General features: G+C 54.1%; 1 protein-coding gene across 1 annotated transcript; it reads right to left on the reverse strand.

The window, feature by feature from the left end:
• Positions 1–556: 556 nt before the first annotated feature.
• GPR179 (G protein-coupled receptor 179) lies at positions 557–17,570 on the reverse strand (the record flags this gene model as incomplete). Its single annotated transcript, XM_081028016.1, has 12 exons — positions 557–6,689; positions 8,080–8,226; positions 8,769–8,874; positions 9,451–9,589; positions 9,784–10,022; positions 10,313–10,422; positions 10,797–10,865; positions 11,671–11,906; positions 12,283–12,370; positions 13,970–14,078; positions 15,357–16,205; positions 17,545–17,570. 12 exons carry the CDS (start codon positions 17,568–17,570, stop codon positions 1,623–1,625), a joined length of 7,185 nt encoding a protein of 2,394 aa, XP_080884142.1. The 3' UTR covers positions 557–1,622.
• Between the last annotated feature and the right edge of the window lie 1,978 nt (positions 17,571–19,548).

The following is a 19,548-nucleotide window of genomic DNA, read 5'->3' on the forward strand; positions in this document are numbered from 1 at the left end:
AGACAGCTAAATAAGTGAGAGGGTCCAGAAACGGGAACCAGGGTATTGGTCCCTGAAACAGTGGGTTACCCCATTCTTTCTCCTTTTTGGAAATGGAGCACTTGATACTTTTTCTCTGACATCCTGTGGCTGCCTAGCATATTTACATGCAGACTTACTTCTTCCCCATTGGGTATTTGGTCTTTTTATTTTGTTGCCGTGAATGGCATCAATATCTGTCCAGTTCGCAGGTGGGCTTACTGCCATCTGTGTTGTACCTGCCCAGTTCTGCCATGTTTAGCCTGTTTCCACCCCCACTCACCCCTGCTGATCCTGGGACTTCTTTGATCAATGTTTTTCTCCTTCCTCATTTCCCTCTAGTAGTGTCATCTAACTCCAGCACTCTGGTACAATCTAGGATTGCTTAAAAGTAAGGGGAGCTTGAACTGACTTGAGAGAATAAAGCCGAGCTAAGAGAGAGCGCTCCCTAAGAAAGAAGGCTTTGTGTTTCCATGATGCCCTTTCCCCAACCCTCAGGCCTCTAACCTGCTCCGTAGCACTACTCTTTCTGGGGGCAGTTAATAGTGCTGGCTGTACACAGCACCTCCTTTCTTTCTCAGGCTTCTTGGGAAGGAGACTGATGTGGGCCTCTTGTTACTGAGCAAGTGATTTGGAGTGGTTCTCACATCGGAACCAGAGATTCCCCCTGGCTCCAGTTGTATTGACAACAGGGTCCCTTTGATGACAGCACGGAAAGGCTAGGAGGAGGGGAATGAGACAGTGAGATGAACTGTGGAGACTGGCAAAAGATGGAGCAGGAAGAAGGGGAGGCATTCTGAAAAAACTAGCAAGAGACAGACTCCTTAAATTAGGAGACAGGGTGTCTGGAAGGGAGAACTTGACCTTGGCCAGTGGGTGTGGGGAGTGGGGGGAGGACCTAGAGCGATGGATTGCCTTTCTTTCTCTGCTGTGTGTCCGATGTTGCTTTGAATGCCAGATGATGTGGATGGAAGAGCGCGCAGGGAGGGTGTGAGGATCAATAGAGCAGACACTGGAGATCCAAAGTCAAATGACAAGGCATTTAAAGGCATTTCAGGCACCTCTTAGAGCCATGTAAGTTTTTCCTCTGATTTATCTTTGAACTTGAATTAAGTGGCTTCATAAGATTCCTGTGGTGACCTGTAGGGCCCTCTATGACCTTCAGTCCCTACGTTGCCAATGCCTTGCGTGGTTTAGTTTCTTCTTGAAAAATGGTCCTTTGTAGACTTCAGAGAATAGGGTCTCCCTGTGATAAAATGTGGGTGTGGCACTGCTGACTTCCTTTCATCCTTAACACTGGCTTTTCAGGTGACTGTCCAGACACAGATGGCTTGTGTTGAGTACTCTAGCTGGATGGGAGGGTACATTAGAAGCAGAGGGGCTGGCCTTTGTTCCCTGCAGCAGGAAGAATTGGAAGTAAAGAGAAGGTAGAACTTCTAGTTGGGGTTTGAACTGCTCCCTTGTACAATTTGTCTTAAGTGAATTGACTTCCTGGGCTTCTTGGGGAGAAGAAGTGGCCGAGTGTCTTTGACTCAGCTCTTTGGGAACACCTAGAACTTGGGAAGGACTTTGGCTCCTGAAAGCCAGCGACCTGATGTTTGACCTTACCCGAGTTCAAACTCAGAGCTGTCCCAAGGATGGACAGTTGGAGGGGTGAATTCTTCATGTGGAGCTTTGGAAGCCACTTCTCCTTGGTCTTCAGTTAAGGAAGAGGACTTCTGAGCCTCAGCTTGTCGGAGACTTGGCCCAAGTCCTGAAGGTCCTTGTAATTCTCTGACACCTTCCAGAGTAAAAGTACTGGGTGGCTTGCTCACCTTGGGGTAGGGGCTTTTGCTTTGTGGAAGGAAACCACCCAGAGGTCTCTGGACTGAAAGGTATGGTGGGTTCTCAGGGGCTGTGCGGAAGAATATTTCTGTCCGAGTTGCTGTTAAAGCCAGGAGGCCAGATTCCTCAGCTGGGGCTCCAGTTCCCTCCCCAGGACAGATGCCTGCCACGGTGCCCATTATTTTATTTCCTTCTGGATCTGTGACTTCCCATTGACACAGCTCTGCCGTCCTGCTCCCCACACTGCTTGCTTCGTGGGGACTGACTTTGGATTGGTCAGTGTCCGGAGCATCAAGCTGGGGGAAGAGCCCCCCAGAACCCGTGCCTTCCCAGGGGCAGACTGTCTCCTGCTCTCTGCTGCCGTTGGCTGCTGCTTTTGAAAAGTGTGCTTCAGTCCCTCCAGATGCTGCCTTTTGGAGGAACAGCTCTCCTTGCCCTTGGGGTTCTCTGTCCACGTCCTGTTCTGGGCCACCTTCCTCTGTTGCTGCTCTGCTCACCTCCCAAGGGCAGAGTTCTGCTCTGTTGGTAGAGGGAGCCTCTTCTGCTTCCCACAGACACACTTCTGCTGCCCTGGACCCCACACTACCTGCTGCCTCAGAACTGCCTTTGCTTCTGTCAGAAGCTTGTGGAGCTGTTTGTGGAAACAGACGTCCACTACCATCTTGACTCTCCCAGGGACACACAGCCTCCTGCTTCCCTTCTGCCCTCTCTGGCTTTTCCTGAACTGCCACAACTTTGGCCTCTGGTTTTTCTGGGACTTTCCTCTTCTCCTCTTGAGGTTCCCCTTTTCCACCCTGTCTTGACTCCCCTTTCTCAGGGATACTTGCAGTCACCTCCCAGAGACAGATCTCCACTTTGGTGCTGCTGACAGGCTGATGAACATTTGGGGCAGGAGCGTCCCATGGGCACACCCTGACCAGTCTCTGGGAGCCAGCTTTTGGTGGGTCGGAGTGCTGACCGTCAGGTTGGGCGGAAGAGCTTGCCAGGGCCATGCTCTCCCAGGGACAGACAGATGGTAGCTCATTGCTTGCTTTTTCTCCATCTTCAGTAATGACTTCTGCTTTTGAAGATGGAACTTTTTCTCGGGTTACATGTCCTTGGAGGGAGCCCATTTTGGGGTCTTGTGTCAGGTCTCGTTTCTCTGCTGCCTTGTCACTGACTTCCAAGGACTGCCACTCTGCCCCTTTGCTACTCATGCTGCTGGATGAGTCTGAGACCTCAGGGGCCTGAACAGATGGTTCCCTCAAGTCCTTCTGCCAAGGACAAATAGCTTCCTGCTCTTGACTCAGTTTTGTCTCTTTTTTTGATAGGTCTTCTAACAGGGAGGTGAGTCTCCCCCTTTGTAGAGTTTTTTCTCTCTGTCCTACTGAATCACTCTCTTTCTCTTGTTCCAATCCTTTTCCAGGAGCTCCTTCATTCACTTCCCAGGGACAGATCTTGGCTTTTTCACTGGTAGACACTTCCTCCACTTCCCAGGGACACACCTCACCTAGCCTGTACCCTACACGGTCCAGTTCCGGGAATCTAGCTGTTGGCCTGTCACTGTCCACAATGTCTGAATGCTGAGAGGAGCCCCCTGGATCCACGCTCTCACCTGGACAGGCCCCCTTCCGCTCCTGGGATGGCCTCTCCAGCTTTTTTGGAGCAGTAACAGCTATCTCACTGGGTCCAAAATCTGCAGAAGCCTCTCCTGTAACATTTGGCAATTTCCTAATGGCCTCAACTCCCAAGGCCTGTTTCTCCCCTGCTCCAGCACTGACCTCCCAGGGACAGATCTCTGCCTTCTCAGCAGGCAAGGTGTTCTTCAAATCCCACGGACAGATGGCAGCAGTTTTGCTACCCACACCACCTGACACCTGGAAACTGGCTTTGGGTCTACCTGTGTCTTGAGGACCTGGGTGTGGCGGGAAGCTGCCAGGGTGCACACTCTCCCAAGGATGGACTGCTTCCTGCTTTTGGATCTGCCCCTCAGGCTGTTCCCAAGCTGTGACATCTTTGATTTCTGACGTTCCAGGCTTTTTCTCCTTTTCCTTTTGAGATTCTTCTTTAGGTGCCTGTCCCGATGTCCAGTCCTCTGTTGTTTTTTCATTTACCTCCCAGGGACAGATTTCTGCCTTGGCAGGTGTCACTGCCTTTATCTCTGGCCTGAGGTCTTCCTGTGGATATTCCTGTGTGGCTCTGCTTCCACCATTGCTGGAGAGTTGGCCGCCAGCTCTGGATGAGGAATTGTCTAGACATGGGCTGGAGTGCCCAGAGGCTATGCTCTCCCAGGGACACACCAACTCCTGCTGTGGGCTAGATGTCTGCATTGCTCTCTCAGTTTGTTCCCCCATCTCTCTAAAGAGCCCTTTTCTGGAGGCTTGCCCTTCTTCCTGGAGAGGTTGTCCACTTGTCCACTGATGCAATATTTTCTTCCCCACTACCTCATCACTCAACTCCCAGGGACAGATCTCTGCTTTCCTGATAGCAGGAGCCTCTCCTGCCTCCCATGGACACACCTCCGCGAGGCTACTGCCCCAACTCCCTGAGCACTCAGGGCTTCCTGGGGCCTCTGTGGAGATTGCTAAGGGGCCACGGAAATCAGTCCTCTCCCATGAACAAAGAGACTCCAAGTCTCTGCCCAGTTTCTGTTCTTTCCAGATCGCTTTCTTGGGGGTTTTCTGCTTTTCCTGGAGGAGCTTCTTCACTCCCTCCTGGGACGGTTTCTCATTCTCTACTCCACTGGCCTCCCAGGGACAGAGTTCTGCCTTGGTGATGTCAGGTGTACAAGCTTCTGGGCCTGTGACTTCTTGCCCATGTTTCTCCACCTGTCTAGCCTCCACTCTGCCCCCTGCCTCAGACATGCACTTGATTCTTTCAGAGTCCTGAGGGGCAGACTGAGTGGACAGACCCCTGGGGTCAGCATTCCCCCAGGGACACACCACCTCCTGCCCCCTGACTAGCCTCTCTGGCTTTTTCCAAGGAACAGGAACCTCATCTTTGGACTCTGATTCTTCTGGGGCTTTCCCCTTCTCTTCTCGGGAGTAGTCTAGAGCTTGTCCTGATGCCTCCCTCTCAGTGGCTCCTTCACTCACCTCCCAGGGGCAGATTTCAGCCTTGTTGCTTTCTGACTCAGTGACTTCCCAGGGGCATATCTCTGCCACCCTGCAGTCAGCACTGCCCAGAAGCTGGAGGCCAGTTTTGAGCAGTTCCCGCCTCCCTACAGGGGCTTCTTTTGCTCGCTCAGCATTTTTGTCCCCATCTGTGTCCTGCCTGACTTGCCTCAGTGTGGCAGGCCCTGTTTTACCTGCTCTCTCAACTTTCCCCTCCCCTTGATCCTGGGATATCCTCCTGCCTGTGTCTTCTTGTTGCCTGCTGCCCTCCTGGTGACAGACTCGTAGCATTCTGCTGGTGTGAGCATTCTGCTGGTTCTGAAAGGACTCTTCATTTTCGCAGGGGGCAAGGGCAGCCTGCTTACTCATCACTTTGCGCCCGCCTAGCCTGGGGGATCTGGGGCATGCCCCCACACCCTCTCCTGAAGCTCTGCCCTTCTCCCTCTCAGGACTCCCTTCCCCACCCTCCTTCTCTCTGTGTGTGCTCCGAGAACGGGTCAAAGCTTTGATAGCCATTCCCAGGCTGCGCACGGAACCCTGCTGAACAGGGGTCTTGAGGCTGTGGGATTTGGAGAAGAGCTTGGGCCTGTCCTCATCCACATCATCAGCTTCCTGCTGGAGACGCCTGTCCTCTGTGTCCATCCCATTCTCCCCAGCACCCCTTTTCTCTATTGCAACAGAGAGGGCCCTCCAGAGCCTGGCCCGAGCTGGGGCAGGGGAGTGGTTGCCTCGCTCTGACCCTGAGGGGCCTTCTTGAGCCAATTTTTCTTTCTTGCCTGGCAGGTCTGCATTCTCCCACGGGCAGATGTAGGTGAGTAAGCTGGGATTTTGAGGGGGTACTGGGACTGGTGCTAGGCCAGGGGCTGGGGCCGGGGCTGGAGTTGGCATCAGAGCTGGAGCCAAGGCGGAGGTGGGAGACAGCATCCTTGGCTCTCCCAGGTAGGCCCCACTCAGGACCATGACTGGTGTGGAGACCTGGTGCTGGATGGGTAGGTGAGGCAGCTTTCTCACAGCCTTCTCCCGAAGCTTCCCTGAGGCATAAGTGGTGTCCACACTGCTGCTCTTCGCAGGGGAAGGTGGAGCTGACAGAGGGGCCCCGTGTGCTCGCTCCGGCCTCCTGGCCGATGGCCTCCGAACTGGGCTCACCGAGGCTGCCTCTGCCTTCTTTCTCTCCTCTCGCTCCTTTGCCTGCCGATAGGTCTCCTCCAGATAGGCCTGGCTGGCCACAAGCAGGGCCTTTTCCCTGGAGCCGGCCATAACACTGAGCGATTTCTGCAGGGAGGCAGGCCGGGCTCTGGGGAGCTTCTCTCCTACTGTCAGGTTGTGGGCACTGGCTGACCGGAAGCCAAGGGCAGGGGGCCCCTCCACTGACTCCTGGCTCTCTGCCTGCGGGGCCTTCTTGGCCAGCTTCCTCCTCAGCAGTGAGTTGAGGAGAGGCGGGTCCGGCTCCCTGTGGTGGTCATTGTCACAGGTGCTGTGGGACTTGCGCAGGGCTGGTGGCCCCTCAGGTTCCCAGAGGCTGGAGCTGAGGAGCCTACGGCGGGAGGAGCCAGGCAGGCTGCTGCGGCCTGGGGAGCCTGAGTCCCGGGAGTGCTGCCGGGCCAGGGCCTCCGGGAACTCAGCCAGGTACCTCATGAAGGAGCGGCCCAGCCCCTGGCGCCAGCTGCCCTGCTTCTTGGGCAAGTGGGGGTTGTTAGCAGCCATTTCCTTTGTCTTGTGGACCTCTAGCTGGGCATAGAGCTTTTTCAGCTCGTCCTAGGCAGGGAGAGGAGCAAGGAGAGCAAAGCTGACACTGAGATGGGTGGGCTAAGTCTCTCCACCCCCTGGCTGCACTGTTCTTCCCCTCAGCCCTTATTTACACCACTTTCTCTGGGTGAGCTCTTTCCCACCAAGCTGTGTCCCTTCCGTGCTTTTAAATCTCTCAAAATTCACCTCTCCATTCCTACAAGACCAGTGCCAGCCTGGGTCCCAGCCGGACCCACTCAGCCCTGAGGATGCAGCATGTACTCCCATCTCTGGGGCACTGTGGTTTTGTGCGAAATCACCAGCTTGGGGGACAGGAAACCTGGGTTTGAGGCTGCTGACCCATTATGTGCCTTGAGGTTATTTTCTTGACCTCTCTGAGCCTCTGCTTCTATAAAATAATGATATCTGGTTGCCTAGTGTTAGTGTCCTTAAAAGGATTATATGAGATTGATAGGACTAATGGGCATGAAAAGTGCCATATTCAGGTGTAAATGATGGAATGGGTGTTTTATACTTTAGAGTTCTCCCCAGAGCCAGCATAGGGAGAGTAGACTGGCTGCTGCTCCGCATAGTGAAGGGCCAGGGGGTGGTGTAGCTGTGGCAGTGGCCTCCCTGCTGGATTGGGGTCTCAGTTCAGCCTATACCCAGGGGCCAGGGGGCTGGACAGGCAGAGCTCAGAGGGTGAGGAAGACACAGGGTGAAAGAGGCAGAGGCATTTGGGACAAGGACAGAATTGGGAGGTGTAAACAAGTCAGGTGTGGTGGGCCCCAGTGGAAGTGAAGGGAATGACTAAACAGCTTCCTGGGAAGCTGTTCCTACGCTGCAGGTTTTATAAAACAATGAGCTAGACTGCCAGCTCGCCTTATTTCCTACCCATTGAGCCTCTCATTAGTGTTTCTGTGACTATAATGATACCCCTAAGATGAAAAATAGAGTGAGGATGCTCTCCCAATGTAAGACTCAGGAAGAACTTCCTGTCTCTAAGATGGCCAGGTCCAGGGAAAGGGGATTCTGGTGTAGAAACCCTGGTAGCTACTCAAAGTCTGAACTGCCCAGCCCCAACTGACCCTAGAGTCACCAACTGCCTTGGTATGCTGGGGACTCAGGGGGTACTTAATCTGCCCCTCATGAGGCCCCTGCTGTGTGTGAGTGGGGGACATGGGCGATTAGAAATCTACTCTTGGCTCTGCCTCTAAATTGCCAAGTGCCCTGGGCCTCAGGGCTCTGGGTTCTGGAACTTTTGGGGGCCTTCTCACTTGGGTGGCAGGAGAGGCACTTAGAGCAATGATGGAGAAGGGAGGGAGGCAAGTCTTAGAGAAAGCTTCGGGCAGCGCAGTAGAGCGCCCTGCTCACTCCCTGAAAGCTAGTGCCAAAAGGAGGCGGGGAGGGTGGCACATACCCGAATGTCTCCGGGGTCCAGGCTGCGCTCGCTCCAGGCGGACGCAGTGCTGCTATCGAAGTAGGAGCCTGAGCGTTGCAGGGCTAGCTCGTCCTCGTACACCTCATCCACCATCTCCTCTCGGGGAGGAGCCCCTGGCTTCCGGAACTGGCCAGGGAAATGGGCATGATGGAGAAAAGACGCACTTTGGCTCCCTGTTCACACCTCCACCTGCCCCATGGAATACGTCTTTACTTCACGACTCTTCACACAACACACACACACACACTCCATTCGAAATTCAGGGGTCAGAGAGTTTTGTTTCCGTTCATCCTCCCTGATCTTCTCTCGTAGCTCAAAGACCAGAGGTCTCCACCTCCTGCCCCTGCAGTTTCTAGCCATGGCCTTCAGTTCCCCCACATCTCTGTAACGGCTTCTGAGTTGATTTTCAGAGTCTGCCAACCCTCAAACTGTGTTATAAGGACCCCTCCAACCCTACTTTTACTTCCCTTGCCCAGGGATTGGAGGCATGGAGAGGGTAGCTTCCTGCCCCTACCCTCCGGGAAGTGGGATCTTTGCTTAGGGTCCCTGTTGATCAGAGCCAGACTCACCCGCAGGGTGTCATCCTCACCCTGACCCAGAGAGGGCGCTGCAGCGACAGCAGATCTACAGTGGGGGTCTGCCTTACATCCAGGAGGGAAAGACCTCACCTTAGGGATGAAGGTCAGAGCCAGGGTGACGGTGACTGTGCCGTGGGTGTGGAAGAAGAAGAGGAGGAGGGTCCAGTCCGGGTGCAGAGAGGAAACCAGCATAAACCTGAGGGTGCGGTGGGAGGGGGATTCATAGCTGTGGGTGGAAATGGCCTCTTCCCCCTCATCTGTCTCACTAGCTCTCCTCTCCAGCCCCAGGCCTGACCTCTGGAGGTGCTGGGTGGGGTGAAGAGGGCACTCTTCCTTCTTCGTGCCCTCTCTAGGATGTAGGTCCTATCTCAAGGCTCACGTTAACCCCCACCTCCGAGTAGCCCTCCCAGCGTACTCCAGCTCACCTTCTCTGGCTGCCTATAGCACAGACTCGTGCTGCACAACTCTGTTATGGACCGTCCTCCACCACAGGGCCAGGTCCTTCTCGACACATAGCAGTTGTGCTGCTGGGACAGCTGAGGTGTCAGGGAGAGCTGAGCATGTGTAGGAAGGAGCTTTCTCGTGTGCCAGGTGAGACATGAGGTGCAGGAAGGGTACCTGAGGTAGGGAGGGCACTACAGGTAGGGGGCCTTCCTTACCTTGCTGAGGCACAGCAGTGTTGTAAGGATGGCCATGAGCTGGGGGTACCCTCATCTGGGAGAGGTGAGAAGTGTTGGGGGGAGGAGTAGTGGGTGGGTATGCCTGTCCTCACCTGGCTGCGTGGAAAGTAGCAGAGAGCAGCAGCTCATTGTGCAGGGCGATGCCCATGTAGCGCGGCTCGTGGAAAGCTGAGGGCACAGCGCGGGCGGCGTAGCAGAGGAAGCTGCCCCAGCACAGGAGCAGCATCTCGGCTGCAGGGAAGCAGGGAGGGAAAGAGCCGGCACCACCTCAGCAGCCAGGCCGCCCCTTTCTCTGCAGGGCTGGCTGGGGGGAGGCCTGGGCCAGGGATCTGGGTACAAGGCAGGAGGAGCAGGACCAGAGGACCGCGGGGGGCAGGGCAGAGCCCAGGGCTAGAGTGGGACTGGACTCAGTGGAAACAACTCACCCACAACCATCATATAGTCCCAGCGGTCGTGGTGGCAGAGGTAGAAGTGGCGACCCGTGGGAGTGTGGCCTCGAATCACCAGGGGCATGTGCAGGATGCCTCGCTCCAGGACCCACGCCGTCCACACAGCCAGGAAGCCCAGCGCTAGCAGCAGGAGCAGAGCCAGACGCCGCAGCAGCCGCCGACTGCTCAGGTGGGGGCCCGGCTGGGCCTTTCGCGACAGAAACAGCTGGAGCACTCTGTAGGGGTGAGGGAGGTGGTGGAGGGAGAGGGGCCAGGGCTCTGTCTCGGTCCATTGCTCCCCTCCCCCCCACATATCTGTCCTCCGGTCCCTTCCATGGCTCGCTGCCTCCTCACCCTTAGAAAAGTGGGTTACGGGTTTGGGGAGGAAGACTATAGTGATGTGGGCAGGCCTTGGGGACATGGGAGTGGAGCTGTAAGGGGCTGACTGTGAAGAACTCCATTCCATCAATAAGCTGGGCTGCCCAGGAGTAAGCAGCGTAAGAGCAAGGTCTGCCACAGTCCCTACCTATAAAGCTTGAGTATAATGGTGCCATAGACAATGGCAAAACCCATCAGCCGGACCCAGCGGAGAGCGATGCAGCGGAATACGCTGGGCTTGAAGTACAGGATGAAGACCTGGAGAAGAGGGGGCAAAAATAACTGTTCTCCACTGCACTTCCACTACGCACCAGGCCTATGCTAAGCACGTTGTTGATTCTCCTAAGAGCCTTGCCACCTCCATTCTGCAGAGAAGCAGCTTAAGTATCAGAGAGGTTAGGTAATTTATCCTAAGTCACACAGCGGGTCATAGAGCTCTTTTGAGCTTGGGCTGTTTGGCTCCAGAGCTCACTAATCCAGCCTGCCATCTGTGAATCTGAATAGGGGGATTTGGAGGTCTCTAAATCTCCCCAAGAGGGCAGAGAGAAGAAAGCATTCTGGGGTTTGGAGGGTGCCAGGTTTGGACTGTGGAGATCCTGGGAGGTGGGGGTCAGCTCTGCCCACAAACTCACAGGGAAGTAGAGCAGAAGGAACCCAAAAAGGATGGTTTCCAGCAGGACAATTCCAGACGCCCGGATCCTCTGTGAACCCAGGAATGAGAGAGGTGTGTAAGTAGGGCAGTGGGAGGACAAAGCCTGGATGATAGCACGGGTAGGTCTCGGGTCTGTTTTAGGGGTCACTCGGTGGCCCTGGGCTGAGGCTTCACCCTGTAACCTTAGCTCTGCCTTTCATCCACAGCCACGCCCCCCACTCACACCACAGGCTCTTAGCTTCACTGGCTCTAAGCTTGGCTAAGGCCCAGGTTTCACTCAGCTTCCACCACCCTAGCCCTATTCCCCTCCCACCCCAGCCTGGGCCTTGCTGCAGACCTGGGCTCAGATCAGAGGCTGCTGGGGCTAGAAGGGACCTCACGCGTTCCTCCAAGCTTTGGGTCAGACTGCTCCCTTGTGTAGATACCCCCTTCTCTGCCTGATAACCATCTAGGTGACCTTCAAGCCTGGGTCAAGTGTCACAGAAAGTTTCCCATGCCAACTCAGGCAGGACAACTGGGTCCTTTCTTTGAGCAGCCACAGAAACTGACACACATACCTCCATCCTCACCCCTGTCTTACTGTGTTGTTGTTTTATTTACATGTCTGCTTCCTCCACCTGGGAGCTCCATAAGGGTCAAGATCACTTCCCCTGGTACCTACTCACTGTTTTGAATCAAGTCCAGTGCCTTCATTTTACAGGCAAGGAAACAGGTCTAAGGGGTGAGGCCACTTTCCTAATCAAGACCACTTCTCCCAAATTCTGGTCTTAGGTAGCCTCTGGTCTCCCGTTGATGCGAGGGACTCAAGACGGGTAGGACATATGTGCGGGAGAGAGATGTGGGGCCTTCCTTGCCTTGTTCTGGCGGCAGCGGTAGGAGGCCAGCATGCTCAGGAAGATGACCAACATGCAGCAGGCCTGGCAGGCCAGCACTGCTGCCCGCAGTGCCAGGGCCTCTTCCACCAGGCAAGGTGTGGCGTCCATGCAGCTGGTGCAGCCGTCAGCACATGGCTGGCACCGCAGCAGCCTCCCGGCGCTGCCTTGTGGGGACCCAAATTGCCCAGTAGGCTGGGCAGCACTCTCCTCTAACCCTATAAAGAACAGGATGGGTGAGGGAAGAGGGGCCAGGCTGAGGCATACTGAGATCTCAGTCTTCTCTCCCAGTGTTCACCACAGCCTGCGTTCCTATGGCGGCCTCTGGGATAGGATCAGAGGGGAGAAATGAGGAAGTGGGTAGTCCCAGTGGAGGGTAGGGTTAACAGGAAGAGGTGATGTCAGGCCAGGGCTCATTGCAAGGTCAACTTGCAGCAGATTGGTGTGTCCTGGCTCATTTTCCAAAGGCGCAGACACCCCCAAACTGGATCCTGCCTGCCTCTTCCTCTTCTCTCGACCTTCTGCCTTTGCCCCACAAGCTTCCTCCCAGTGTCTCACCCCACTGCCTGCCTAGCCCTCTCCACAGTTACATACCCCAGGCGCGGCTTGCCCCATAGAAGCCAGGTCTGCAGCGACAGAGGTAGCGGCCAAGGACAAAGCCCTGACTCTCCAGAGGAACGCACTGTGGGAATGACAAACACAGTAAGTATCTGTGTGGGGCTTTCCATCCTGGGAAGAGATGGAGGGTCCACCTACCTTCCTATACAGAGCACCTGGGTCCACATTAGGGAACTCACCAGAAGCCCTCCCTAGTCCTAGGGAAGGCTTCCCTCTATGGAAACCCTACTCTATCCCACCCTCACCGCCTCTCTTCTCAGGAGACCACCAATGAAAGAGTATGGAGATAGATCACCCTTTTATTCAAAACAGTAGTGACAGGAGCCTCACAGATCCCATTGCCCAGCTAGAGCGAGCTGCTTGGGGGAGGTGGAAGTAGGGAGAACTCTGAGCCCAGCTACACCTGTGTGCCTACATCCTGCTTCAGAGAGTCCCCATCAGCGTCCCTCTTTGGCACATAGGTGGGTTGAAAAAGCTCCCATAGAGGAGCTGCTTCGTCCGTCAGGGGCCATCTGGCACAGGACTGCTTTCCCCAGCCCTAATGCCAGGCTAATGCCAAGCTGGTGGGATGCCAAGGCCAACTCTTTATTCCTCTGCCCATTAATGTTTACCTAGCAGGGGACAGCGCAGACCTCAGAGCCAGGAGGGGAAGATGAGCACATAGATGAGTTGTAGGGAGCGGCGAGGGACAGCATAGGGCAAAGGAATGGGTGAACCCCAGGAGATTCCATATCTATCTCAACGGTCACCTAGAAAGGTGCCTCTGAAATCGTGGGCCTTAGAGGGCGGTGCCTCTGAAATCGTGGCCCAGCTACCTCTCTTGCCAGGACCACTGAAGTATGCTCTGCTCCTGCCACAGTCTGCACAGTCAGACAAATACCTTCCCAGAGATGTGAGTGTGGCTGGGTTTTAAAGCGCACTGGACAATGGGAGCCCTTCCCCATCCCTGGACTTTTAGCTCCAAACACATGTGCCCTGAAGAACAGATGCCCAAACCTGTCCCACCTCCCAGCATGCTGCAGGGCTCGGCTTGGCTTTGGTTCAGCTCAGGAACAAGCACGCAGCCAGTGTAACTGTGGAGCAGATTAGTGCACTGGCCTCCCAGTTCCCCACTACTGGACTTACAGGATTACCAGCCATTGTTTTCCATTATCCAGATTCTTCCGCATCTATGGCTTTGATTCCACCAGCATCTGGCCTGGGTTCCATGACCTATACCAGTCCCAGAGCTCTTCAAGCTCCTTCCTTGGTTAGAGTCCTCCCACACCCTAATCAGCAATTCCACTTTTTTCAACAAACACCAAATGAGCATCCTTTGTGGGCCAGGAAGAGCCTGGAGCTCTGTTGACATATATGACAGTGCAGTCCAGGAGAAGGGAAAGGGATGATTAATAGGGGCTCAGGAGATTGTCCTGGGGAGGGATCCTGGAGCACCCAGTACCAGAAAGGAGAGCAGACAGGGAGGCACACAGATTTCAAGGCAATGACAGTGGCTGCCTTGGGTAGAGGGTGGGGGGGTGCTGTAAGTGTCCTCACTTTTAAAAAATCTGGTAGCTCATCTTTATCTCATCACTAGGATCTCCCCTGGAGCCCTGAGAGGCTGGTGTGCCTCCTGGGAGCTGGGTGGTAGCAGTGGTGGGAAAGGGCCCCCCACCATCCTTACCTGGGTGCTGTTGAGATCACACAGGTGCGTGTTAGAGTACCAGCCTGGGCCACTGGCACACTGATTGATGTCCACGCTCTGAAGATCTATGTCCATCTGCACCTGCCCCCTAGGGCAGTGAATTTGCAGTTAAGGGCAGAGCAAAGGACGCCAAGGTGGACGTGTGTCCTTGTGCCCCAGACTATGGCAACACAAGCTCTACAGACTTCAGCACAGTGGCTGCAGTGTGTGGAGAGAGGGCCACATGCATTCCATTTCTCCAGTGTTACTAATCTTCACAGTCTCTGGGCAACAATTCCTCTCCCCATAGGTTGTTCCCCCCACCCCTCAGCTCTTCAGCATCCTAGCATTTCCTGGTTTCTGTCAATCGGTAGAGGGAAGGGGCAGGTCAAGACATGTGGGAACTGGGGCTCTGAGGATCTGTCTGAAGGGGATTTTCACACTTGCCCACTGCACACACACACACACACACACACACACACACACACACACAGGGAGCTCAACTATTTATCACCCCTCACTCTGCCCAAACCAGGTCTGACCTGATCACAGCAAAGGAGCTATGGAATGGAGGAGTCCGGAGTTAGAAGGGCCTGGCCCAAGGGCTCCCAAACCTGCACTGGCTGAGTAGGGAAAGAGCTGATCAGGAGCCAGACTTCCTGCCATGAGCAGGGGAACACTGCTGGGGACAGTGAATGGGGGGCACATAGCTGGAAAAACAATCTTGATTGTTGAATGTCTTGAAGTACTGCGCCCATTGGCAGCTTCCTTCCACCAGGACTCCCAATCAGTCTTTACCCTGGTTTAGGGGAGTCAGTCATTTGAGGAGCGTCACAGGCTCCTGGGGCAGGACAGGCACGACTTGATGTAAGAATATAGCCATTGGGAGTGACCCTGGGGACCCGGCCAACTCCTAGACAGAAAGGGCAATGGTTCCAAGGCCCTCCCCCCACGAAGTTTCCTTGCCTTGGAGAAGCCTCCTTTTACAAATCTGGATTGCTAGAGAGCAGCGGATTTAACTCCTGGAATGCCCACCGGGCTCCTTCAAGACACCCGCCTGGTGCATGGATTGTCACTGTCATCCACACCAAACCCTCTCCAGCTTCTTATACCCACTCCTCAGACCTGGGGGCCAAGACCTATGCTTGGCTATACCCACACATCTGTATACACATATGTGTCTAGCTATGTGTAAATGGACTGATTCATACACAGTATATATACTCACACCTGTATATTAGCTCTTGGAATTACAGGTTCCCAGAGTCGACTGCAAATACACATATCAGTGCCCCCCAGACACACACATGCATGCTGAGTGGCTGGACTTGGGTTCCCCCACCCCACACACCCACAAATGCACTGAATCCTGCACAAACCCACTTACCTGACCTCCGGGTTGAGGTCTGCCTTGAGTCCATAGAAGGTGGCCGAGAGTGTGATAAGCCAGCCAGGAAGGAGCCGGCCCTGCTGGCATTCCAGGAAGGGAGGCGACAGCCTCACATGCTGCATGTCCCCCACATATCCATCCCCCCGTGGCCACTTGGGGCTTCCCAGGCTTCCTAGGTCATTGGTCAGCACCCGTTTTTGCAGGGCAGGGGTTTCAAGGGCCCCGCTTAGGCTCTCCTTCTGCACCCTGTTCCCAGACAAGTCCTGGAGGATGGTCTCTTCCCCCATCCGGGTGGCCTGCAGGGCCAGCTGCAGGCGGCTGGCTCCCGGTGGAGGGTTAAAAGTCAGCAGAACCCGGTATGCTCTTGGGTCCCCCTCAGCCACGCTTCGGACCAGCGCCTGGTACCACTCCGCATCCTCCGCCACGCTGGACTCGCGGATGTCGTTGGCTTGTAGAAGCATGTTGAGGAAATTGGCGGCCTGGGCAAGGGTGCCTGCTGCCCTCTGTAGGATGGGTGGGAGCTCTGGTCTGGATCCTGCCCCCCGGGCTTCAGAGCGCTCACTGCAATTAGCCCCCAGCAGCTGTTGGGCATCTCCAGAGTAGAGAAAAGCCAGGGCTGCTTCGGCACCCTCTGGGGGCACCCACATGGGTATAGATCCTGCCTTTACTTGGGAGGACCGCAAGGGCAGAGAGTGGAGGGGCCGCGGATCCCCCAGAGCCCAGCCACAGAGGAGACAGCAGCCCAGCAGCCCCAACACAGGAGACGGCATGACCACCTCCCTGGTGCCCACCCGCGGTGCAGGCCTCAGGGCCCCTGGAGTCCAGGTTGCCCGGGAGATTCGGTGGCTCAGGAGAGCCCAGGCAGAGGCTGGCCGCAGGCTGGGGCTGCCTGCCTCCCTGCCTCCTATCCTCACTTTCTCTTCTTCTCTCCCTCTATGTCTCAGCTTCTGCTGTCTTGCCTGTTTTTTATTCTAACGTCATCAGCTGGCTTCTGGATGTAAGCATGAGGGCTCTGCCCCTTCCTCTCTCAGTGTGGTCGCCCATTGCAAACCCTCTTAATCCTGGCATACCACTCTTCCCTCACCCTCTTATTCAGTATCTAGGCTCCCTCCCCCATTCTCCACCCCACATATGCCCCAGAGAGAGATAGGTGGGAGGGCAGAGGAAGGGACCAGTCATTCTCCCTCCCTTCCGCCTTCCCTCCCTCCCTTCTTTTGCCCTTTGCTCCATTAGGAGAAATGGGCAAATCCAGGATGGGGCGCCATAGCAACCGCAGATGAGCCCGTGCCCCTCTCTCCACCCCTCTGCTCCACTTAGCCTCCTGGCAGCAATTGTGATGGGCATGATAAAGGACAAAGCTGCATCTCCTGGCAATCTGCTCTGGCTGCCTGCACCCCTCTGACACCAGGCTGCAAAACTGGAATTTGAGATTGGGGATGGCGAAGGTGGGAAAGAGCCTAATGTAACCATAATCAATCTTTGTACAGACTGTGGCAGTTCATAAAGTGTTTTTCATGTGCATTATCTCAATGAATCTTCCCCACAGCTACATATGATGAATATTCCTATCCCCATTTCACAGATGCAGGTACTGAGGCTCAGAGACTCTCCCAAGATCACCTAGCTGCTCACTTTGAGTTGAGACTCAAACCCTGAGCTCTGACTCCCCTACCATGCCCCATCAAACCACCACCATCACCACTGTGTTATTCAACCTCAGAGACCTTAAGGATTAAGGAGGAGGAGATCAAGCCCAGAGAGGCGAAGGGAATTCCCTGGGACCACACTGCTTTTTGTGACAGAAAGGGAGTCTCCACCAGGGGACCCCTCCTCCGGCACCACAGAGTAGTAACCACAGCCAAAGGGGTAGGGGGAGGGCAGGGAAGGAGAAGAGAATGAACAAAGTTTTGCCTCTGCTTCCACCTTCATTTTGTCATCCTAAGCCCTGTCTTCTTTCTTCGTGAAACCTGTGCCTAAGCTCTCTGGCTCTTCCCGGTTTTCTTACGGCTTCTGCCCTTCCCTCTGTTGGACAAGATAACTGGAGGCCCAGAGTTAGCACCATCTCAGGCAGCCTCCCTGGATCGGTAGGGTGTGGATTCTTAAAGGTAGCCACAGAACAAAGCCCTTGCCTTCTTCCCCTTCCCTGGTCCATCACCTTTCCATAGCAGATGTGCTCCCCACTCACCCTGCGATCTGGCCCCATATATACATGCTGTCTTTTGGCTCCTTCCCTTCTATTCTCCTCCCCAACAACCTTTGATGTCCCAGATCACTGAGTGTATGTAGCAAGGGACGGGTGGTGGTTGCTAAAAACTTCCCTTGCTTTACAGGTGGCCTCTGCAAACAATCCTGCTTTGGAACCCTAAGTGGGAATGTAAGGGGTGGGAGGACCAGAAGAGGGCTAGAGGACAAACCTCCAGCAGAATTCCTAGGGTGTCAGAACTAGAAATGCCTACAGCCCACACAGTTCTCTAATGGAGAAGGAAACTAAAACTAAAACTGAATGTTAGCAAAGTGACCTTCTCAAAGCCACAAAGCCAGTGAGTGGTCATAAGGTCAGACCTGTGTCACACATCCACAGCTCTCTCCTTGGCCTGTCTCATTCTGTGTGCTAACAGAGAGGGACAGAGGGGACAAGTGACCCATTCTACTTTCTTTGTATTATCAGTTATGGTGGGTTAGATGAAGGCCAACAAAACACACTGGGTGAATACATAATAATAAGTTGTTTTATCCCCCAAGAAGCTTTTCATAATAATAACACCTAACATTTGTATAGTGTTTAAGCATTCACATGTAAATTTACATTTAAACCTCCCAACAGCCCTGCGTGGGGGGCGAATTATGATTGACCTAATTTTACAAATGAAACACACGTTCAAAGATGTTTAGTTATTTGCTCTTGGTCATTCATCCAGGAAATGGCATAATTAGGACTCAAACTAGATGGCAATCTCCAGAGGGACAGAAACGAGGCCTATCTCACTGATCATTGCACCCCCAACGCCTGGTTCACTGCTGAATGACTAAGTGAACCTCAGGACTGGTTTAGAGTCTCTGAATTGCTCTTCACAAACCTTTTAAACTAGGATCCTCCCACTGCAGGGACCATTTATATAGCCCTCAGTAAAAAAGGTATGTGTGGACACAAAACCTGCTCAACAAACACACACCAATCCAACTCATACAAAGATATACTTCCTTTGCTTGGAGCTTACTTTTCGATGGTTTTTCTAGGATCTGGGCTACAGATCTGGACATTTAAGGGCATGGAGAAAGGCAGCATTCCTTAACCTGCCTTAGAAAAATCATGTGTGCATTCTCTTGTGCCTCTGTGTGCTCTGGGCAGGTGGAGATACTCCCCAGGTGGTGGACCTAGTCTCCCTCTGGGGCCAAAAAAGTAGCTGGACAGCAGAGGGCGCTGCAGAGCTACAGACCTTGCATTCACCAGCCAGTTTTACAGGCACAGCCCGGGATCTTGGGTGGTCTTAGGACTCAGGTGTTTTGTGATCCTGTAGCAGTTTCTCTTTTGTCTGGAAACCTGAGTGACTTCTGAGAGGTAGCTGAGGGAGAGAGGGTAGAGAATAAAATCTTTGGAGTCAGAGCTGGTTTTGAATACCACTGTATCTTTTTGAACTATGTGATCTTAGGTGAATAACTGAGCTTCAGTTTCTCCATGGGCAAGGAAGCATATGAATGCTGTTGTGCTGAATTAGAGATGAATTTGTTTCAGGAGCCTCTAACACGGTGTGAGGTTGAATAAGCATTCCACGCTTATTATCAAGGATCTACTCTATGCCGGGCACAGTCCTTGGCATTGGAAAGTCCCTGATGGGCAAACGTGGCCCCTGCCCTCAGGGAGCTTACAGCTTAGTAAGGAAGACAGACTTTAATCAAATAACCCCACAGATCAATGACAAATTACATCTATATAATTAAATGAAACAAAGGAGTGTGGTCCTGGGGCTTGGTGAGAAGGAAGTGCCCAGGCAGGGAGATTTCCTTGAGGTAGAAAGCAGAGAGTTCAATCTGAAGAACGCATAGGAGTTTATTAAGCAAAAAGAGAGGGAAACAGCCTTTCAAGAAAAGGGAATAGCTTGTGCAATGGCCACATGTGGCAAACTTGACACAGGGCTAGTGGAACTGCAGAGGAGAAAGGAAAAGGGGGACAGCAGAGGGATCCTTAAAG

The sequence above is a fragment of the Rhinolophus hipposideros genome (assembly GCF_964194185.1).
Source record: "Rhinolophus hipposideros genome assembly, chromosome: 20".
NCBI lineage: Eukaryota > Metazoa > Chordata > Mammalia > Chiroptera > Rhinolophidae > Rhinolophus > Rhinolophus hipposideros.